The sequence below is a fragment of the Schistocerca gregaria genome, chromosome 4 (genome assembly GCF_023897955.1).
Source record: "Schistocerca gregaria isolate iqSchGreg1 chromosome 4, iqSchGreg1.2, whole genome shotgun sequence".
Taxonomy (NCBI): domain Eukaryota; kingdom Metazoa; phylum Arthropoda; class Insecta; order Orthoptera; family Acrididae; genus Schistocerca; species Schistocerca gregaria.
The window spans coordinates 123,083,828-123,108,680 of record NC_064923.1 but is presented as its reverse complement, the minus strand read 5'-3'; the positions used below and the strand labels follow the sequence as shown (position 1 = coordinate 123,108,680).

Genomic DNA, 24,853 nt, shown 5'->3' with positions numbered 1-24,853 from the left:
CAAACAGATTGAAGTCGGAGGGTGTGAGATCAAGGCTGCAGGGTGGATGAGTGGATGAGGAGGAACAGTCCAATGAAGTTTTGTGAGATCCTCTTGGGTGCGCGGACTTCTGTAACGTCTTGCGTTGTCATAGAAAAGGAGATCATTTGCATTTTTGTGCCGACAAAGACACTGCGGTCGTTTCTTCAATTTCCTGAGGGTACAGTACCCTCCACGGCTAATGAGGGAGGGCATCAAACAGAATAACCACTTTAGAGTCCCAGAAGACCGTCACCATGATTTAACTTGCTGAGGGTGCAGCTCTGAAATTTTTCTTCGGAGGAGGGACTGAGTGACGCCACTCCAAGTATTGCCGTTTTATTCTCAGTTCGAAGTCCATGTTTCATCGCCTTTGATGGTCGTAAAGAAAAAAAATTGTCACGATCAGTCTCGTAACATGCAAGCAATTCCGCACAGGGGTTCATTCGTTGCTCTTTATGGTCTTATGATTGGCTGCGAGGAACCCGGCGGGTACACACTTTTGAGTGCTCCAGCTGGTGGAGAGTGTGTCAGCACTACCAAGAGAGAGATCCAGCTGAACAGCGAGGTGTTTGTGATACACTCCCGGAAATTGAAATAAGAACACCGTGAATTCATTGTCCCAGGAAGGGGAAACTTTATTGACACATTCCTGGGGTCATATACATCACATGATCACACTGACAGAACCACAGGCACATAGACACAGGCAACAGAGCATGCACAATGTCGGCACTAGTACAGTGTATATCCACCTTTCGCAGCAATGCAGGCTGCTATTCTCCCATGGAGACGATCGTAGAGATGCTGGATGTAGTCCTGTGGAACGGCTTGCCATGCCATTTCCACCTGGCGCCACAGTTGGACCAGCGTTCGTGCTGGACGTGCAGACCGCGTGAGACGACGCTTCATCCAGTCCCAAACATGCTCAATGGGGGACAGATCCGGAGATCTTGCTGGCCAGGGTAGTTGACTTACACCTTGGGTGGCACAGGATACATGCGGAAGTGCATTGTCCTGTTGGAACAGCAAGTTCCCTTGTCGGTCTAGGAATGGTAGAACGATGGGTTCGATGACGGTTTGGATGTACCGTGCACTATTCAGTGTCCCCTCGACGATCACCAGAGGTGTACGGCCAGTGTAGGAGATCGCTCCCCACACCATGATGCCGGGTGTTGGCTCTGTGTGCCTCGGTCGTATGCAGTCCTGATTGTGGCGCTCACCTGCACGGCGCCAAACACGCATACGACCATCATTGGCACCGAGGCAGAAGCGACTCTCATCGCTGAAGACGACACGTCTCCATTCGTCCCTCCATTCACGCCTGTCGCGACACCACTGGAGGCGGGCTGCACGATGTTGGGGCGTGAGCGAAAGATGGCCTAACGGTGTGCGGGACCGTAGCCCAGCTTCATGGAGACGGTTGCGAATGGTCCTCGCCGATACCCCAGTGTCCCTAATTTGCTGGGAAGTGGCGGTGCGGTCCCCTACGGCACTGCGTAGGATCCTACGGTCTTGGCGTGCATCCGTGCGTCGCTGCGGTCCGGTCCCAGGTTGACGGGCACGTGCACCTTCCGCCGACCACTGGCGACAACATCGATGTACTGTGGAGACCTCACGTCCCACGTGTTGAGCAATTCGGCTGTACGTCCACCCGGCCTCCCTCATGCCCACTATACGTTTTCGCTCAAAGTCCGTCAACTGCACATACGGTTCACGTCCACGCTGTCGCGGCATACTACCAGTGTTAAAGACTGCGATGGAGCTCCGTATGCCACGGCAAACTGGCTGACACTGACGGCGGCAGTGCACAAATGCTGCGCAGCTAGCGCCATTCGACGGCCAACACCGCGGTTCCTGGTGTGTCCGCTGTGCCGTGCGAGTGATCATTGCTTGTACAGCCCTCTCGCAGTGTCCGGAGCAAGTATGATGGGTCTGACACACTGGTGTCAATGTGTTCTTTTTTCCATTTCCAGGAGTGTACTTCGATCACCTCGAATGAGAATGTCCGCACCTTCCAGCACTGCAAGAGTAGCAGATGTGGTCGGCCGGTCCGCAGGCGGGAGATCGGACAGGTTTGCGCAACCTTGTTGCGGTGATGACAGACGCCACGCCCAACGACTCTCCATGCTTTTGTTCACTGCCAGGTCTCCGGTAACATTCTGCCAGCGCTTCTGACTATCTGTAATGCTCTGGTTTTCCGCCATAACAACCTCAATGACAACTGTCTGCTTGGAACGCTTCTCAGTTACAAACGGCGTTTTGAGGCCTCGTATAGAGTCGCTAATGCGGGACATTACACGATGCCCCACAACAAATTCCGCATTTTATCAACCGAAATTGGCAGAGTGTGTTGCATTACTTACTGAACGCTTTTTGTAATCAAAGTAAACTGGAAGAGGAAGTACACTAACGACCATTAAAATTGCTACACCACGATGATGACGTGCTGCAGACGCGAAATTTAACCGGCAGCAAGACGACGCTGTGATAAGCAAATGATTAGCTTTTCAGAGCATTCACACAAGGCTGGCGACAACTACAATGTGCTCACATGAGGAAAGTTTCCAACCGATTTCTCATACACAAACAGCAGTTGACTGGCACTGCCTGGTCAAACGTTGTTGTAATGCCTCGTATAAAGTGGAGAAATGAGTACCATCACGCTTCCGACATTGATAAAGGTCAGATTGTAGCCTATCGCGACATAGCATCTCGCGTTAGTCGAGATCCAATGACTGTTAGCAGAATATGGAATCGGTGGGTTCAGGATGGTAATACGGAACGCCGTGCTGCATCCCAACGGCCTCGTATCACAAGCAGTCGAGACGACAGGCATCTTATCCGCATGGCTGTAACGGATCGTGCAGCACCGTCTCGGTCCGTGAGTCAACAGATGGGGAAGTTCGCAACCCAACAACCACCTGCACGAACAGTTCGACGACGTTTGCAGCAGCATGGACTATCAGCTCGGAGACCACGGCTCCGGTTACCATTGACGCTGCATCACAGACAGGAGCGCCTGCGATGGTGAACTCAACGACGAACCTGGGTGCACGAATGGCAAAACTTCATTTTTTCGGATGAATCCAGGTTCTGTTTACAGCATCATGATGGTCGTATCTGTGTTTGGCGACATCGCGGTGAACGCACATTGTAAGCGTGTATTCGTCATCGCCATACTGGCGTATCACCCGGCGTAATGGTATGGGGTGCCATTGGTTACACGTCTCGGTCACCTCTTGTTCACATTGACGGCACTTTGAACAGTGGACGTTACATTTCAGATGTGTTACGACCCGTGGCTCTACCTTTCATTCGATCCTTGCGAAACCCTACATTTCAGCAGGATAATGCACGACCGCATGTTGCAGGTCCTGTACGGGCCTTTCGGGGTACAGAAAATGTTCGACTGCTGCCCTGGCCAGCACATGCTCCAGATCTCTCACCAATTGTAAACGTCTGGTCAATGGTGGACGAGCAACTGGCTCGTCACAATACGCCCGTCACTACTCTTGATGAACTGTTGTATCGTGTTGAAGCTGCATGGGCAGCTGTACCTGTAAACGCCATCCAAGCTCTGTGTGACTCAATGCCCAGGGCTATCAAGACCGTTATTACGGCCAGAGGTGGTTGTTCTGGGTACTGATTTCTCAGGATCTATGCACCCTTATTGCGTAAAAATGTAATCACATGTCAGTCTAGTAGAATAAATTTGTCCAATGAATACCCGTTTATAATCTGCATTTCTTCTTGGTGTAACAATTTTAATGGCCAGTAGTGTAATTAGTTGTGCCTATCATTAGCAGTAGTATATATTATCTGCAGCTGCGATGCAGCGTTAACGAATCGACTATCATGACTATTAGAATGTGCACATTACAATACAAAATACGCCGTGTGACAATTTGCCCATACAGTACCACGTATCAAAGGGAAAACACCAAGAGTTGAAAAATTTATTTTCAGGAAGAGAGATACGAATTTTCCTTATACGGGCAATGTGAACGAGTTACGTTAGTTAACAAATACTTAACGGCCACGTTTGCGTTGTTTCGGGCGCTACGCTCCCCAGGATTGAGAACCGGCTCAGCCTCTCCAGCGGGAGCCACCAGCTTGGCAGCGGTCGCCGTGTGAGTGGCAGTTTGGGGGCGCAGCTGGTGCGTCCGGCGCTGTCTGGACCAGCAGACACCTCGCCTCACCTCCCAGGAGGTCAGACCGCAGTCTGGGCACACGCGCGCCAGCCAATTCCCCCGCCGCCCGCTGTCCAGGACCGCACAGCAAGCGTTCCGGGCAGTTGGCAGTCCCTGAGAAACTGTTGCGCCCAACACAATAGACTGTCTGCCCCAGGCGGCAAGTGCTCGTGTGTTTCGCGCGTACGCTGCACTCTGTCAGGAGGATCTGTATTTCCTGGTAGCTTATCTGCCCTACCGCGGATGACCATCGCCGGCGCTTGTGACGGTGACCTGAAGAGAGGTGTCATTCTTCCGATGTTTTGAGAGGCACAACTGAGCTGTTCATGTCGTAATGGTGTTCAGATCCCTCAGGAATGACTTCAGGTCACGACTCGTAACTGAACCACACGTGTGTTATAATCGGCATTTTCCGTTCATTAAATCTTACTGCTCTTCGTATCCTATAGACCGGTTCACGGATGTCCCACTTGAGGCTACACGCCGAGTTGACTTTACCGCAAACGCGCCCCCTCCCATTCTCTAAGATTTCCCAGTGTTTGGCACAGTAACTAGGGTTATTCTCCAACAATGAGGTCCAGTTCGTCGACTTAGGATGGCTGTGGAAACTGTGCCTAACTGTTGTGTACATAGTTCCGCGTACTCAGCGTCTACACAACTTTCCCACTAGAGCGCGCCCCGCTAAACACAACAGCGCAGGCGCAGAGCTCGTCCATCTCCGCACTACGAGATGGCGCTGCCTTAGAGACGGACCAAATTCTGCTTCCGCCGATCCGCGTATTAACATGTAACGCAGCCAATGAGGTTGCTGCTAACGTAGAACCTTTTCTATTCGCGGAACACGCTCGCGCAGTGATACCTGAACGCGCGAGGTATTATAACGAGTGTACAGACCTCCGATTAATCAGTCTGCATCAGTCTGCATTAGTCTGTACCAGTCTATAGTCAGGTTTCAGTCTGGGTCTAATAAGATTACCATATTCCTGTACATAGCCATGAAGATAAATGAATAGACACTTTTGTCAAGTGTCGGAGATATGTGAGAATAAGATTAACGTACCAAGACCAAAGGTACTTCAGATTGTCAATTGTAACAGCATCCAGAATCAAGTTATGTAATGTCTATGCTCTTTTATTATTTTAATAAATGTGTGTGAAAATTAATCAAGTTCTGTTCAAAGTTAGCAACCGTCAATCTGCTACTCTAAGCGTGCAAGTGGCATTTGTAACATCTGACCAAACGGCAGAAGATAAACACGCCACGATAAGACCACGAGACATATTGCTGATACTCGCCTACTTCGTTATAGCGACAAGTCAAATAATCTGATGGTGTGTGTACCGAAGGTCTTACAGTACGCACACCACACTAACGTATTTGTAACATTATTGCTTCCATCTGCCGTGGCTGCCCTAAAAGCATTCCGTCTTCAGGTCACGAGTGGCCTACTGGAACCATCCGACCGCCGTGTCATCCTCGGTGGAGGATGCGGAGAGGAGGTGCATGGGGTCAGCACACCGCTCTCCTGGTCGTTCCATGGTATTCTTGACCGAAGCCGCTACTATTCGGTAGAGTAGCTCCTCAATTAGCATCACGAGGCTGAGTGCACCCCGACAAATGGCAACAGCGCATGGCGGCCAGGATGGTCACCCATACAAGTGCCGACCACGCCCGATTGCGCTTAACTTCGGTGAACTCACGGGAACCGGTGTATCCACTGCGGCAAGGCCGTTGCCTCTGCCTTGGATGACTGACTGTTGTATCGTGTGGATCGGGTTGCCAGTATTTATAATACAGCTAGGGTCAGCACGAATAAAAGCAGCGCACTTTTCTTGTTGCGTTTGATTAATGTGTTGGTTATCTTTCATAAAAATCTTCTTCTCTGCTTGAAGCTTTGCTACAGAGATTGAATTTGGATTCTCGCATCTAACGCTTTCTAGCTTTGTCGAAAGGCCGTTATTTTGGTAGTAGTCGCCAACGTGGATCTCCATTCTGTGTTACCATGCCGGCCGCTGTGGCCGGGCGGTTCTAGGAGCTTCAGTCCGGAGCCGCGCTGTTGCTGCGGTCTCAGGTTCGACTCCTGCCTCGGCCATGGATATGTGTGATGTCTTTAGGTTAGTTAGATTTGAGTAGTTCTAAGTCTAGGGGACTGATGACCTCAGATGGTAAGTCCCATAGTGCTTAGAGCCATACGGCTCGTAGTTGATATATTGCAGTTAGATAAAAGGGGAGTGACGAAGTGATATGGTGAATGATTTACGCAGAATGTATCTTACACTGATAATTGCAAACAACTGGAAGAATTATTGCTGGTAATGGACTTACCTGCATGAAATGTAGAATTAATGGTTCAAATGGCTCTGAGCACTATGGGACTTATCTATGGTCATCAGCCCCTAGAACTTAGAACTACTTAAGCCTAATTAACCTAAGCACATCACACACATCCATGCGCGAGGCAGGATTGAAATCTGCGACCGTAGCGGTCACGCGGTTCCGGACTGAAGCGCCTAGAACCGCAGGGGCACATCAAATGTAGAATTATGGTTTGAGCAGTGTATAGATACACTATGTGATCAAAAGTATCTGGATATCTGGCTAAAAAGACTTACAAGTTCGTGGCGCCCTCCATCGGTAATGCTGGAATTCAATATGGTGTTGGCCTACCCTTAACCTTGATGATAGCATCTACTCTCGCATGCATACGTTCAGTCAGGTTATGGATATTTCTTGGGGAATGGCAGCACATTCTTCACAGAGAGATGTACTGAGGAGAGGTATCGATGTCGGTCGGAGAGGCTGGCAGCAAGTCAGCTTTCCAAAATATCCCAAAGGTGTCCTATGACATTCAGGTCAGGACTTTTTGCAGGCCAGTCCATTACAGGGATGTAAGCACTCCACCACAGGCCGTGCATTATGAACAGGTGCTCGATCGTGTTCAAAGATGCAATCGCCATCCCCGAATTGCTCTTCAACAGTGGGTGCTTAAATCATCAGTGTAGGCCAGTGCTGTGATAGTGTCACGAAAAAAACAAGGCGCTCAAACCTATTCATGAAAAACACGACCACACCATAACACCACCGCCTCAGAATTTTTCTGTTGGCACTACACACGCTGGCAGATGACGCTCACCGGGCATTATCCATACCCACACCCTGCCATCGGACCGCCACATGCTGTACCTTGATTCTTCACTCCACACAACACTTTTCCACTGTTCAATCGTCCCATATTTACGCTCTTTACACCAAGCGAGGAATCATCTGGCATTTACCGGCGTGATGAGCAGCCGCTCGACCATGAAATCCACGGTTTCTCATCTCCCACCTACTTGCAGTGGATCCTGATGCAGTTTGGAATTCCTGTGTGATGGTCTGGGAAGATGTCTGCCTATTACACATTATGACCCTCTCTAACTGTCGGCGGTCCCCGTCAGCCAACAGACGAGGTCGGCCTGTAAGCGTTTGTGCTGTACGTGTCCCTTGACGTTTCCGCTTCACTATCACACCGGAAACAGTGGATCTAGGGATGTTCAGGAGTGTGCAAATCTCGCGTACAAACGTATGGGCACAAGTGACACGTTCGAAATCCGCGAGTTCCGCGGAGCGCCTCATTGTTCTCTCTCACAATGTGTACTGACTACTGAGGTCTCTGATATGGATTACCTGGCAGTAGACGGCAGCACACTGCACCTAATATGAAAAGCATACGTTTTTGGGTTCTCTGGATACTTTTTATCACATAGGGTACTTGATAATAAATTCCAAAAGTGTCGTGAAACTTTAACAGTTACCATTCAGTCGTTTCTCAGTCATTAATAGTACACACTTATGACTCACAGCGTGGTCAAACTGGGCAGGGGCACGTGGCCGTTGGTATAAACGAATACGACCAGTGAATGTGAGTTCTGCTACTAATTACACACTCGTATTGCGAAAACAGTGATAACAATTAACTAGGGAAGGCTTAACTGTCCAGAACAAGAGTGGATGTTCTTTACCTATTATGGTCTACCACACTAATGTCAGTTTTATTCCCGTGACATTTCACAAACAATTTCGAGTTAGATGACGGAATCATTAGAGGTTTGCAGAAAAGAAAAGCAACTGGTGATGATGGAATTTAATTATACATGCTTAAAGTTGCATGCAAAGGAATCTCTGAGAAAGTTGCAAATTTATTTGCAGAATGCCTCTAGAGGAAGACAATTCCAAAAAACTGGAAGAATTTCTTGATTTTTCTGGTACAAAAGAAGGGTAGGAATAAAATTATGCACCAATCAATTTCCTCTTCCTAATACAAAAGATATTCAGTAAAATTTTCACCAAATGTATGATCTTCATCTACCCTCTGCGATGCACCATACGGTGTGTGGTGGAGGGTACTTTGTGTACCATTGTCACTTCTCCATTTTTCTGTTCCAGTCACGAAAGGTTCGCTGGGAGAGCGATTACTGGTAAGCATCTGTTTGGGCTCGAATCTCTCCCATTTTACTTTTATCATCTTTTCGCGAGGTGAACGCAAGGGAAGCAATATATTGTTTGATTCTTCTAAGAACGTGCGCTCTCAGGACGTTAACTGTAGACCATACCATGATGCAGAGCTCTTTCTCTTGCAGCGTCTCCCGCTTGAGTTGGCTTAGCATCTGCGTGACGCTATCTGAACCTGTAACGAAACGCGCTACTCTTCTTCGCATCTCTATCAACCCTATCTGATGCAGATTCTAGACTGACGAACGATATTCAGGTACTGGTCTAACTGTAGTTTTGTAAGCTTCCTGGGGGTCCTTCCAATGAATCTCAGCCTGCGATATGGCTTACCTGACTTAAAATCGCTCCGTCCACAACTGCTTCCAGTGACTGTTCTGCAATAGTGTAATCATATAGTAGTGAATTTTCCTGCTTACGTAAGCAGGATTTGTTGCATTTTTATATTAATGGACAGTTGGCAATTCTTCCATCAAGTGTCGATACTCTGCAGGTCTTTCTGAGTTTTGGCTACAATTTTCTAGCGTTGAGATTTCTCTGTATACAACAGCATCATCGAGGAAAAAGCCCCATGGAACTTCCGACGCTACCCACTAGGTCATTCACACGAATTCCTCTATGTTGCGAACGATGTTCTGTTTGCTAGAAACTCGTCAATCCTGCTCAACAGATAATCTGATATTCCGCACCCTCGTATATTGCTCGTTAGACCGCGGAGCGAAACTGTGTTGGACGCGTTTTAGAAGTCAAGGAACATGTCATCCAGCTGTGTTTACTGATTCCTAGGGCTCGTACACGAACAGAGCGAGGTGGTTTTCACAAGATCGTTGCTTTCGGAACCCACGTTGATTCCTACAGAGGAGACTTTCGGTCTGAAGAAATGCCATCATATGCGTGGATAAAACATGCTCCAAAATTCCGCATAGAAAAAAATACTGAATTTGAGTCAAGTTAAGGGATAAACGAGCTATAAAAGTGGTATTCGCACAACAGGCAACAAGAACGTCGAGATCGCAATTACAAAACAGACCAGTATTATCAATTACAAAATTGTCCGGGGTGGATTTTGAGAACGATTGGGACTCAGTTGCATCAAAATCTACAGTAACTGTCACTGAGCGCATTTTTAGCAATAGCTGTTTGTTTTGATACGGATAACCCGAGGATGGTCTCAAAACACCGAAACCAGTTGTAAACACTAATAAGAAGTTCAGTTCTGTAGCATTACGCGATTCATCGCTCAACACATTGTGAAACCATTCATCAGCATTCCACGTTTCCCGAAAATGTCACCACTCCAGATGTAACCATCTATGTGGTGGTGTTAACAGCAACCTGCTCATGGCACGGTAATTCCCTACCTCCGGCTGCTGCTCGTCCCTGACCAATGGTGTGGAATAACACAGAAAGCTGCAGGGAGATGTTCGTGGATGGCAGACGCAAATGTGAAGGGGTTACGCTGAGCTTGGAGCACAATACATCGATCCTCCCTTGTCGTGGTGAGACGTGGTCGATCTGCACTTTGGCCAACAGGAATGCCTACCGCCACATTCCAATGCCGTCCAACGCGGGCCTCTGTCACATTCGAATACCCCACAAATCTGGATAACGCACGATTCGATCAGCTGACCAAATGGATACCCATAATAAGGCCCCTTTCCATCTGTCAGGTGCTGATAACATTGCCTCAGACGAGTACGCGACCTCTCTATGTCTTTCACAGTGGTCAATGAACATCTGACACTGTTCACGTCCCTTATGTACCCAACCAGGCCAAGCAACTACAGCAAATAAGAACAACGCTAGCGCCCTCTGGTGGCCGTTTTACTTGTCACAGAAAACTGCAAGTCTAATCATTTACGTATCCGTCAATGGTGTGTACATGGACGAAGTCAATTGACTATGTCTTCTGGGTACTTTTTTTTTGTGTCAGGCAGTGTAAATGCCAAAGCCTCTGATCAACACAACCGTTCCACTTTCCAGTACACGTGTCTTGTCAATATTGTCATTTTGCAGCCTTTGTGTAACTCGTAATACATTTACGTACAATACAGTAGGTGCCACTGTTCTGCAAATCGAGCTTGCGAGCAGCCAATCCGTATCAGTTCTCCATAAAGCGATCTATCAAAATTTTTATCTCATGGGTAGTGTCATCTGCATGGCATGAACTTCTGGATACGCCACTGGGATGTACCCAGGATGTGTCCCTTTATCGACACTAACAAAATATATATGGGGCATTCAAATGAAACCCACTAGTGCGAAGTAACGGTAACGATTTTATTAACTCAAAAATGTAGTTATACACAGTACATATACTCAAAAACAGTCACAAAAACTGTTGGCACATTTATCCTTTTGCGACACTAGCCGGTCGATTCCATCCTTGAAGAAGCTAGTAGGCCGTTGTCGGATCCATGCCTGGACCCAGTCACACACTTCGTCTTCCGTTCCGAATCGATGTCCGCGAATAGCTTGTTTTAGAAGTCCAAACACATGAAAGTCACACGGTTAAAGGTCGGGACTGTACAGTAGATGTTACAGCGTTTCCTTCCGATACTGGTGCAATGTCGTCTAAACCAATTTTTTTTTGGTACTGTAGACATTAATTTATTATTCTCATCATTTTAACAAATCGCCCATTGCCCATATTCCATTGTCCCGCACGAGCATTTTTTAACGAACAACAATCAGTTCTTCTACATGAAAGTGATTACTTATTTTATTACTCGTCAGACGTTTGTAGTGCATCATACAATAAGTCAAAGATAAACGTAAAAATTTATCGTAATGCACCCATCTCTATATATTACAATTCTCTCAACATCTGTAAAGTGTTAAGTAGAAAGAAAAATTCTCCTCAGGGCCGGATTCGAACCAGCGACCTATGGATTTCTGTGCATACATCCTCTACAGTCCACCACTCTACCAACTTATATATATATATATAATTCACCAAAAACAGTAACAAAAATGGCTACAATGAATTGACATAAATAAGGTGACAGATAAATTGCAGTCATAAATTACAGCATTCAAAAAATTAGTCTTTAGCAGTAGCACAATTTAGCACCTTCACTGTCACCTTCAACTGGTGGCAGTTCAGCAGCACATTTTCTTCTTCTGCAGACGGTTCCTCATCATCATTTCCCAGACCCAAATTAATCATTCACTAAATCCTTGATGTGTGTTCCCTCCAGGGTAAATTACGTGGACAGAAGAGAAGTCCCGAACAGCGACATCGCAAAATATTTCACTGCCTTGTTATTTTTGTCAGTTTCAGCCTTCTAAACGTATACTTATGGAGTTCAAGATCTTCCTTTATATCAGACACCAGATGTTATGTGTGACTTACAAGTGAAGTTAGGGTCGGGAACGTGACCCAACCCATTCCCTCTCTACTAGGAATCCAGTCCCTAACCTATACCCATTCGGGTGAAGACAATTTGGAGCATGTCACCATATTTCTTATTGTGATTCCGATATTTAAGTATTTTCTCGAATTCATTTTCCATATACATCTTGTATTCAATATGTTCATCGATCCCAATATTGTTAAAAACATAACTTATATATTTGCCCATTAACCAAACCACTGCGTTATTTTTTGCCTGAGGGTAGTAACTTTCCTCTGGTCTGAAGAAAATGTTGGTCGGTACATTGTTTGCTGACGTTCTTGTTATTTGTGCAATTTTCTCCCTGGTCCACCTCCAGATGATAATCCGATCTCCACATGTGTAACGATGAGGCACACTATCAACGAGGTTGCATTTTCTGCAGAGGTTAGTGTCACTTAAACCGATGACAAAAAGATGCTCATTAGTGCTGATGATGTTATTGACTACCTTGTTCCACGCTGTTCTCACGTCAGAAGAAAGAACATCACTACTGATGTTTTTCCAGACCACATTCCATGCTATTCCAGCATATTTGGTTTCTATGTTATTTTTCCTTTCATGTTTCCGTCTTTCAGCTAAAATCGCCTTTGCTGTAACGTTTTTGCAGTTTAAAAGCTTTTTGCTGAGATTACTTAGTTCAAAATAATACTCCCTAATGTGTTTCAGGTTAAAACTTATTTTTGTATATTTATCGGCGGCTCTACACTTTCTGGCCTGACAATATCGTATAGTTTTGCTGTAATGCTCCCTGGATCATTACACATTATGCTTCATGTTCGTTTGACATACAATGCCATCGCTTTAGACTTGATGTCGGTTAGACCCATTCCTCCATTGCTTGGAAGCAAAACTGCTGTTTTCACCGGCACTCGAAACAATTCCCCTTTCCACAAGAACTTTGCTAAGGTGGACATGATCGTCTTCGCCACCATTGATCGAATGGGGAGAACCTGTGCTATGTAGTAGGCCTTGGATAAAATATACGTGTTGATAAACAGTATTCTCAGGAACTGGTCTATGCTACGTTGACAGTTTTCAATCAAAGCTCCCTTGATTTTTCTTGCCACCTCTTTGTGTTCATTAACATGGTTCGCCCACTCAATGCGCAAGTTAGCAAGCCGCTTTATATTTAGAAATTTACTTTTATTTTCATTTACCCTCGCAACTGATGCGGAACAGTATTTTGCAAGTATCATCTCTAGTTGTGTCACATCTGTTTGGTCTCTGATGATTACGCCTACATCGTCCGGTCTTTGTTCCTTGAATGGTAATGCCTGTCAGCCTGTGCTGTAGCTGTCTCAAGAAAGGTTCCAGCGATGGCCGTGTGTGGGCGGCATTATCATGCACGAGGATAAAGCCATTGGACAACATGCCTCGGCGTTTCGACTTGTTGGCTCCTCTAAGGTAGTGTAAAGTGGCTTGATAACGCTGGGCATTGATGGTGGTTTCCCGTTCCAGAAACTCGACAAGCAGTGGGCCCTTGTGGTTCGGTAGTCGACGATAACTTGTGTGACCACCTACTCTTCTGCGTGAAACCTCTCTGGCGCTATGCAACATCAAACAGTGCTCATGCGTCAGTCTCTCTACCAACAGACGGCGCCACCATACCCGCAGTTATGTGGTGCCATCTTACGTGTTAAGGCAAAGGTAGACGCACTGACCAGGTTTCATTTAAATGAACCTCATAATTAATTGGCCCTCTCTCAGCTCTTAGTAGCCAACTTTTGCAACCAGATTTACAGCATTCAGATTTTGCATTGTTATTATGAAGCTAACAAACCTGGCAATGCTTCCCAATTGCTAAATCTGTATGGGAACAGCATGTATGTTATAATCTCATCCTCTCCCCAGGCTTTGTCCTCCACCAACCATGTCTCTCCCTCTCTCTCTGTCCATCTCTTCCATATCATTCTGTATGCCCCATTTCCTCTCCTCCTTCTCTGTCCATGTCCTCATCCTCCCGCTCTCTCTGTCCATCACCTACTCTCTCTCTCTCTCTCTCTCTCTCTCTCTCTCTCTCGGCCTCGAAGGGTAACCGCGAGGTCTGTGGCGCCTTGCCACGGTTAGCGCGGCTCCCTCCGTCGGAAGTTTGCGTCCTCCCTCGGGCATGGGTTTGAGTTACTTTTGAATACATTGTGGGGGTGAACAGCGATCAATGATGTTACCGATATTTACTATCAAAAACTGTCTTGATCACAAATTATTTATTGGAACAAATATTTGATAGTAAAAAAATGGGTTTGTGCGTTGTCTTTTGCGTAAGCTAGTTTAAGTTAGATTAAGTAGTGTGTAAGCCTAGGGACCGATAACCTCAGTAGTTTGGTCCCATAGGAACTTACCACCTCCACCACCATCTCTCTCTCTCTCTCTCTCTCTCTCTCTCTCTCTCTATCTATCTATCTATCTATCTATCTATCTATCTGTCCATCTCCTCCCCAGCTTCTTTGTCCATCTTCTCTTCTCCCTCCCCCTGACATTGAGCTTTGTTTATTTCTATTAAAAATTCGGATTCCATAGCAATATTCTAATCATATCTAATAAGCTAGAAATACAACTTTTCTGTTTTCTGTGAATGCTGACCGGGGGAAGCAAACAATAAAATTTTTGTTTAAAAGTGTATATAATGAGAAAGAATATGTGTAGGAGAAACGATTTTTCTAATAGTTTAATTACGCTACTATCGTTGTTCAGCCTGATTGCGAGAAACAAAACAAAACCACACATATTCACAGCAGAACAAAGCACAGTATTCTCTATGTAGCAGTCAGTTTTAACAGAAAAACTGTAGATTGTTGTTTAAAAAACATATACATAGCCAATGTCCACATAAATCCTTATTAGACTCTCCTATAAAAATTTGAAGTAAATTACTCAAAAACTTTTCGAGATTTATGCTAACAATGTTTCCGCACTACACAATATTGTCCATTCGAAAGTTTACTAGAGCAACGTGCGAAAATTTGAAGCTAATCGGCCATGAACTATGTGAGAATTTTTGTGACGGCGTTTCCGACGTTCCAGTAGATATAGAGAAACATGGGCGTATACGAATGCAAAGTTCTTACAAAATTTCAAATCAGTCGGTGTAGAACTTCCGGAGATTTGCGATTTGGAACGAACGAACATTTATATTTTGATTTTTATAGTCAAGAAGGAAAAGTAAAAAGTTGGAGAGTGGTAACCTGTATAGTATAGTACACAATAATAAATAACACAAAACAGACAACAAAATAGTATCACTTCGTAATTAAAATATACTTTTACCAGCGTTTGCTTTCGAATGATCCACAACGGAGTATATATGTTTTTGATCTCCTTTGTTTTATGTTAACATTACCGCCAACTTACTGACTCTTGACGTCCTTGCACGTCCTGTATTTAGAATAAAAGGAAAACACTGTTAAACTAAGATTTTTCTTGGAAATATATTCGCTGACTGCTGTGTTAGATATAGATTCACTACACATTAGTGACATATGAAAATTTGTGTCCGGCCTGGAGTCGACCCCGTATTTGCAGCTTATCGCGTGGCATCACCTTAACTTCATCTACCAGCGTGGACTCCCCGGACCGACACAGATGACCATATGTCATACTCTACTATATGTCTAAATATTTCATAGAGCTGTGGATTTCAACAATGTCTGTTCTCCCAGACATGCAAGTAGCTAGGAAAGTACGCCATGAAATTCGTTAAATAATTTCCTTGGAGGCAAAAAAGTAAACACTGCTGCAAGCGTCCTGACCTTTCCTCCTAGGGCATCCTGTACAGCAAAGAACTGTGACCTGAGTCTGTACCTTACAGAAGTAATGATTTTCCTGTTATGAAGTGAATACTATTGATAGCTTCCTAATTTGTGATTTTATACATCCTATATAAAAAAAACCTTCTAACCTTACATTGTACCTCAAGGAAACCGGTTAATGATTTCCTCACAGTCATAAAAGTGAGCATTATTTCCTGCTGCTTGATTTATTTTCATTTTTCCTAGGACATCCTGTGTAAAAAGAGAACTATGGACCTAAGATAGCTCCTCGTGGGACTCCATTAATGTTTCTCCAGTCACAAACGTGAGCAATACTGCCCTCTTCCCGTTTCCTGATCATTTCTCCTAGGACGTTCTGTATAAGGAAGACAGATCTAACTTTGTACCTCATAGAACTCCATTAACAAGGTTTTCCCTCGCTAATGAGCGTCTGCCCTGTCAACATTTCTGCTGTTGCAGAAGATGGACGCCAACAAGGACGGCGTGGTGACGCTGGAGGAGTTCCTGGACTGCTGCTCGCGAGACGAGGACATCTCACGCTCGATGGCGGTCTTCGATTCGGCCTTCTGATCGCCACCGCCGCCAGCTAGTTTCGCAACCACCGCGGCTGCAGCACCTCATCCCGAACTCCGAAGAACCGGCTTTTTCTTTTGGATCTGAGAGACGCCTCTGTTCAGAAATAAAGCAGACCCATAGATTCGGAATGGAACGTCACGTTCTGAACGAGGCGGGGATATATTTTCTTTGTCATATCTTACATGCACGATGGGAGCGATAGTTTCACTTGCACCAAACAGTCGTCGTAATTCGGACCTGCTGCTTACTTTTTGCTGATTATCGCTCACTTTTATGCTGTTCCTACTTGGTGTACCAAATTACAGTATTCTTTTATTTTGCAAAATTGATCCTATGAACTCTAAGTTCATCCTGCTTTTGTGTAACTTGAAGGTACCAAACTGAACTCTCCTCAGATACATATTTAGATTATAAACGAAAAAAATATGTCATTTCGTGACGCAGACATCCTCATATTCAATACATTTGTCTAACTGTTCCAGCAAATTTTTTATTTCATGGCGAAAAATTGTTTTTACTTGTGGCCAGAGAAGAAATGCACCCGAATCGTAATTTTTCCAGGTAGATTTGGTCCCATGAAACAGTTCTAGGAAGAAATCTATTTCAGTGTTATTTAGCGTCAGGATGGTTTCGAAGCACCGCACGCATAATCTGGTCTCCCAGTATACAACGTGCCTCGTATGAAACCCCTGAACAAGGATCGATGTGCACCTGACGTCCTTCTCACAATATTAGTAAGGCCAGTGTCGTGGACAACGACAGCTTTTGTACTTTTGTAGTTAAACGGATCTCTCCGCTAGTACATCATTAGCCCGCAGTTATCGTCATACTTTCCCAACGTTCTTTATGAATTCATCGAGATTTTATGACGCCACAAAAATCATTTTACAGCTTTATGTTCTACGGTGCACAAAGAATAGCGTCATGGCTTCTTATTAAGCCGAGGGTGCCATCTGTCAGAAAACAAAACGCATTTTTAACGAATGTTTATTTCTCTCGCGGGAATTTGAAATGCTCGGAAACTGCAAATGGAGTAATCATTTTGAATTTCGTGTTACTTTTTGCAGAATGTTCGTCAAAAACAGTGTTATGCTTAGACAGTTTCATAGTAGAAAGACACCCCACGAACGAATCGCTCCTTTGGTGCTTGTATCAAACCAATAATTGAAGGTTTGAATTCCTCTCTTCGTATCATACAAAGAGTCGGTCAGCACATGACATACATTATTTTTCGACCACTGAAGTGTAAAAGCTACTGCGTATTTTCCTACGTAGATTTGTTAAATTACTCGAGAGTCAAGTAGGAAGTAGCACTGCTCCGAGGAAGTAAATATATTTTTGTATTGCAGTACCACATATCGTAATTGGCACCCCAGAGGAGCGCAGCAGTCGTGTTGCAGCCAACAGATGCATAACTAAAATGACTCCACTAAATGTGTGAGAGTTTGCTTCCCGACACATCTGATCGTCACCTGGGTCTTGGTTTCGTCTGTTCAGATTTGTAGCGCACCACCTGCTGCCGGTGAATTAGTGATAACTAGTTTAACACAACGCTACTATTTTTCAGTTTGCAGATTAAGTTACGTACTCAAACTGCAGCTAGAGAGTTGCAATGAATCTCAAATTTTAACGCCATGTAAAAAAGGTGGTTGCAGTAAATACGTCGCGAGAAACACCAAACAGTCACAATTAAGGTACAAATCATTTATTCAAAGAGCATCCATATTCCTACAAGTTCTACAGGATTTGTTTGTTGAGATCTCGTCATGTGCATTTTTATCATCGAAGTATCATTTTTATGTGGCCACCGGGCCGAGCCAGTATAACACAAATTTATGTATATACTCGATACGTTTTTGATGTAGAATTTAATGAACTACCGATAACAAGCACTTACACTTGTTATTAATCACTTAACGGCATAACACGTAATAAACTGTCAATCTTCGTTTGTCTCTGTGACCCCAAACTAATGGAGCTCAATAGAAATCTGACTTACAATTTCTTTTTTTCGAAGAGCTTAGTTTAAAGATAAATATATTCGCCAGTGTCTGCCGTCATGAGAGACAATGCAGTTTCAAGTATATCATACAGATTATGGATAGACATCACAGTTTGTGATTGCTTTGCAGTTAAATTATAATGGACAAGGTTTTATTCATTTGCTAATTATTAGTAATGTTCATTGGTTATCGGAAAACCGGCGAGACAGTTTTTCTTCTAAGACAGATTCTGAAAGGGTTTTACTGATTTAAGTGATTTAAAAATTAAATTTTAAATTACAAGTTTGGCTACTTGTAATACTAGTAATCTTTTACTTTGATTGGTGTTGTGAAAGTACTGTTCGAGAAGTGTTTCTTTTGATGCGATAATTTGGAGAGAAATTAGAGTTTTCAGTGGTATAAAACTATAATCTCGGCCAGGTCCTAGAGAAAATAACCGCCTATTCAGAAACTAAAACTCCTGTATTTTTTACTGTACCTTAACGTGGGCGCCGCTCGGAACTAGTAGTGTCGTCTTAAACTAGTTGTCACTATGAGACAAGCAGGAGGTACTTCGTTACAAATCTGAGTATTTAGATACAGTCATATGATGCAACAGGCAATGACTTGTGACATACTGCTGAGTTATAATAGGAACTGAAGTCATGTTTGCAGCCAGGGATTCAACTATTTCTCTTTCCAGATGTTTTCAGAGATTCTTTTGCCATTCATTCTCCAAAAGGTATCATAATACAGGATTGCGTTGAAATGAAGGTGTGAAAGTAAAGAAGATTTATCCTTGAACGGAATGACACGGTATCCACTAACCTATGCAGTGAAGGGCAATTTCATATTTTCGCTTTCTTCAGATTTCAAGTGTATATATGGTTGACGTTGTGGGTTCCATGGGAACCCAGAGGTGACATGACAAATGTTTAGACGTCAGTGTACTTCATCCAAGTCGCTTCGCGACAAGTTTTCCTTTGTCCATCCCAGAGCAAGGGTGATACGGTTCACCAAATCGGCCAGCTAGATACAAGGCAATGGCTAGAAACGTACTGGTGAACAAGACCAGCGACTTCAGACTCTGAAAAAATAGAATTAGCGTAAATTGTATTTTACAGTGCTGTTACCCCATAATCAGTAATTATTCGCTGAAAAAATAACGTTATGAAGGAAAAGAAGCCTATTCTGCATACGCATGATGTTACTACAGATGTTGTCCTATACAAAACTAGTACGTCAGTCTCACATTTTGTTGTTCAAGAGGCCGTCAGCCTCTGGTGAAACATGCGTATTTTCTTCGGCATCTGCAACAATCAATGACTTTATTTTAAAGATACTTTCCAATGAAACTTAAGCTGAAACAAAAATTACTCACATCTGATTTTCTGACGTATTACTACCTTTAGAGACTCTGACCGCCCTTTTGCTCTTGCCGTTTGATTTGATAAAACCATATAAAGCCATTTTATGCATATTATACCAGGATGCTGCTATTTTTTAAACTTTATTCAATAGTTGTACAATAGGCGATGAGCCTACTTCTGCTACAGTGCCGTTTTCAGACGATCTGCTGTTATATAGCGCTATTGGTATATACAGTTTTTATGTTAAATATCTAATTGGTTTTGTAACAGTGTGTCGAGTATTTACTTACATATCTCATTGTTGACGTTGTAGCTGTCAAGTATTTCTGCGTGTTGTATTTGTAGCGTAGACTGAATTGTTTTTGTTTATAGATTTTTTTTCGGTAGTAGTCGTTAAGTAATACATGTAGAAAATTTCATTTTCTATAAATATAATAACTTTATTTGGAAGAAGTCATTGATGTTCTATGGTTACATATTTATCGTGTTTATCTATGGAATGGATTCTGAACTTAAGCATAAAAAAATTATTAAAAATTTTTATCGAAATTTTAGAACGTGATAACAGATAACATGATAAGCAAATACTGCTCACACAAAGCCACACAATGAATCTACAACCTCAACACAATTCCATGGATAGAAAAGATAAGTATGTAACCATACAACATCGTTGACGTTTGACAAGTAAAGCTGCCATATTTATAGAAAAAGGAACTTTCAACAAAAATTACTCAACGATAATATCTACTGTTGAGAAGAAATATTTGTAAAGAAAAACAACTCAATCTACGCTACAAATATAATACTCAGAAATATTTGACAGCTAGAACGTCAAAGATGAAATATGAAATTAAGTACTCTACACAATTTCACAATACCATTGAGATAGATAACGTGAAGATTATATACACTAACAGCGCTATATAATTGCAGATCGCTCGAAAATGGCAATGCAACAGAAATAAATTTATCGTCTAACTCTACAAGAAAAAAAAAGCAACGTCCTGGTGTAATATACATAAAATGTCTTTACAAGATATTTACTACGCTGCAGGCCCTGAGGAATACAAAATGATCCAAACGTGTTTACCACTTTAGAGAGGTGTCTACAATCATTCTTCTGCTGCTGCGCAGCATGTAGAATTTTGCTGGATCTGGATTGAGTAGCTGGCAAACTTTGTATAGACAATGTGAGTGATTCTAATTCTGTTATGTAACTCACCTTTCTTGCTTCGAGGAGACCATTCTGTGAAGAAGAGCAACAGATGTAGATGTAGCGCTTTTGGCGGTGTGTGCATGAACCACACACATACAGCATTAAACAAGAAGTTTACGAAGATCGTCCATCGTTACAAATTGTAGCGGATCGAGCATGTCAATACAATTAGAAATAAATCAGCTTTACTTTCACGCCAAACTTCTTCAATAATCGTTTATTATGTCCACATACTGCAACAATGTGGATTTAGACTGCTAGGATCTCTGTGTGTGCAGATGGCAGTGTGAAGTGAATTGATGAGAGGAATTGTCTGTGTCAGTCGGAAAACGGTACACACTCAGCTGTATCTTCAATGGAATAACCAATGAAACCTAATGCACCCCAGTTTCATCTATACACACATTCATGGCTGGCTGCCGTTAGTATGTCAGTAGTAGGCACTGACCTTTTACTGCGTTGGCTTTGTCCTTTAATCACTGTAAACCAATAATAATTAACTTCCCACAGAACGACAACCACTCTGCAACTTCTGGCGTCCCGGAGCTAGTCCTGAGGGAGGAAAAGGAGATGTTATAGGTCACTGTACACAACATATCCAAAAGAACTTTTCATTGTGAGACACGTATAGAACTGATTCGAATTCCTTATGCAAGTTAAAAATCGGTGTCACTCATTCCTAGAACACCGATCATACATCCCCTGTGAACCTACCGTACGAAGGTCTTAACCAATTAACAAACTGGTTTGTGTCACTTCATCTCTTCAACGACCTTCGCATCTACTCAGAAGCTACTTGCCAAGTTAATCTAGATACCCATACAAGTGTTAAATGTCTTACGTGTACGATTATCTGTGCTCTTCGTAGGAGATACGTATTACCAGTTTTCTGTGCAGTTCATATGTGGACCATTCTCAAACATGTGTACATTGTGTTTGTTTACGGAGGACAATCATAAATCAGAAGTGAGTGTGTTGACTAGTACATTAACAGTGTTCGTGTTTTCACCACACTCAAGCCCCACCGAGCGTGATATGGCGACACATAGAAGTCTGATTCAAAAATGAAGAGCAACACAAATCTTTCGGAACATAAAATACTTCAGATTTAAACTGTTATATATATGTTGGTGTTATTCATATATTTACTGGATGAGATAGTGTTGTTTCTGAAGGTAAGTTTACAATATATTTATTATACATTTAGATACGAAGGGGCAATATATTGTCGTTGAAAATTCATAACATACTGACGTTGTAACTAAATTATATGAATGTGGAAAATTAATTTATTGCATATATATATATATGTATACATGGGAAATTAGCTATATTGTTGTAAAGCAAAATTAATAAAAACTATCGACAAAACATCACGGTTGGCACCTTACGTTATTAATAAGATCTAAGTAGGCTGACTTATCGATGTATACAGAAAATCAAACAACCTACAACCCATCCTGACAGGAATCGAAACTTTATGTACCATTGTCCATGCAAACCAATATTTACAGAGGTATCACTGCTTTTCTCTCACTCGCAATACGCAAAATTATCACATCAGAATTGCATAGAGCTGTTTCGTTTAAAAGAAGTATTTTGGTCGCTAAATGGACAAAAAGTTTCAGTAATGATCCAAACGAAAGCAGTCTTAACTTTAGTAACACCGTAGTGCAATACGCACTAAGATAAAAAAAAATGACGCGCTACGAAGGAATTGTCATAATGGGACTGAAATAGGTAATCGTGATGTACATGATCAGACAAACGAATTACCACATGTTCCATTAAGTTTCGGGTGTGCAGGCACACTAATTCTCCTTCTTCTTCTAATATTTCGACTGTATAACGTTCAGCCATCTTCAGAGTGAGCTGCAAGACTGCCGCTCCAGTGCTCGCTTCGTCCCTTCATACTCGTGTACCGCGCAACTGCGCGTGCGGCCACAGATGCAAACAAGCCAGAGACGTTGGTCGGCGGCAGAAACGTGCACAATGCGCGAGTTACATCTACGACTTCGCAGTCGATCTGTGTTAGCATGTCAATATATCATTGTGAGCTGCACTGTGACGATGTCTTTGTGAGTTTTTTTTTACACCAAGTGCCAGATTCCATTATTTATCAAGGTTGAAACCACTATCTCTAGTAATTAAATTGGTCGTGAAGCGAATCTCAATTGCCTCCTTCGCCATCAAGTCCCAAAAAGATGATGTAGTTACCAAAATTTCGACGTTGTCATGTAACATACAGTGACCAGTGTCAATACAGTGCTCTTCCACTGCCGACTTGTTAGGTTGTAAAAGTCGTGTGTACCTCCGGTGTTCTGTACATCTTCCTTGGACAGTACGAGTTGTTTGTCCAATGTAAGAAGGGCCACAGTCTCATGGAATTTTGTAAATTCTAGATTTTCGGAGCAGCAAATCATCTTTGACGGAGCCCACGAGTGCAGCTGTCTTGGGTGGAGGACGAAATATAACTTTTACTTTGTGTCTGCTGAGAATCCGTCCTATTTTTGATGTGAGGCTACCCACATATGGCAGGAAGGCCATCGATTTAAAGGTTTCTTCGTCTTCTTCTACTTTCTTTGTGGCCTCTTTCGGCTTCATTTTCAGCGCCTTCTGTATTTGCTGTGGGGAGTACCCATTGTCTTCAAACACTCTTTGTTAAGTGAGAAAGTTCATCTTGCAGACTGCTTTCGTCAGAAATAATATGCGCTCTGTGAGTCAAAGTTCGGAGAACACTCATCGTCTGGGCAGGATGGTGGCAGCTATTTGCACGTAAATACAAATCCGTGTGAGTCGGCTTTCGATACACATCATGTCCCAAAGTGCCATGGACTGTGCGGCTGGTCCCGGCGGAGGTTCGAGTCCTCCCTCGGGCATGGGTGTGTGTGTTTGTCCTTAGAATAATTTAGGCTAAGTAGTGTGTAAGCTTAGGGACTGACGATCTTAGTCCCGTAAGATTTCACACACATTTGAACATTTGAACCAATCTCCGTCCCATTCAGGTAATTCCTTCGTGGTACGTCGATTTTTTTCTTTCCTCTCTCTCTTAGAGTGTTCTTGGGGTTACCTGAGAACTGTGAGTTCTATAGACTGACGTCAACTCGGTTGAACAACGCTGCTAGTGCAACATTAAAGATATTAATCTGACATCGTTTCATTCTGTACTCTCTGGTACAGTTTCTTTCCTCAATATAAATACTTCTATCGCCGTGCGCATGGCAGTGTCGGACTTCGCGCCGTGATGCAGGTGTTTCTCCATCAGAACTTGCTGTATGAATACACGAGACTGGTGGGGTAGCTACAAACAAGAAGCAGTTACCAGAATGAAATTTTCATTCTGCAGTGGAGTGTGCGCTGATATGGAACTTCCTGACAGAGTAAAACTGTGCGCCCGATCGAGACTCGAACTCGGGACCTCTGACTTTCGCGGGCAAGTGCTCTACCAACTGAGCTAACCAAACACGACTCACGCCCCGTCCTCACAGCTTTACTTCTGCCAGTACCTCATCTCCTACCATCCAAACTTTACAGAAGCTCTCCTGCGAACCTTGCAGAACTAGCACTCCTCGGGCATGGATGTGTGTAATGTCCTTAGGTTAGTTAGGTTTAAGTAGTTCTAAGTTCTAGGGGACTGATGACCTCAGATGATAAGTCCCATAGTGCTCAGAGCCGTTTCAACCATTTGAACCTAGAAATGACAGAGAGGCTTCGTCCCGCCGTAGTCCTCAGTGGTTCACAATCCCACAACAGGCCACAGCAGTCCACCCACCCCACCGCCGCCCCACACCTAACTCAGGGTTATTGTGCGGTTTGGTCCCCAGTGGACCCACCTGGGAAC

At 43.6% G+C, this 24,853-nt stretch overlaps 1 protein-coding gene across 1 annotated transcript in view; it reads left to right on the top strand.

Annotated features, from left to right (window-relative positions):
- LOC126267626 (uncharacterized) overlaps nucleotides 1-22,381 on the top strand; it is a 306,770-nt gene extending 284,389 nt beyond the window's left edge. The window contains exon 6 of the mRNA XM_049972925.1: nucleotides 16,325-22,381. Coding sequence (XP_049828882.1) covers nucleotides 16,325-16,435 — 111 coding nt within the window. The 3' untranslated portion in view covers nucleotides 16,436-22,381. The remainder of the gene's footprint in view (nucleotides 1-16,324) is intronic.
- The last annotated feature ends 2,472 nt before the right edge of the window (nucleotides 22,382-24,853 follow it).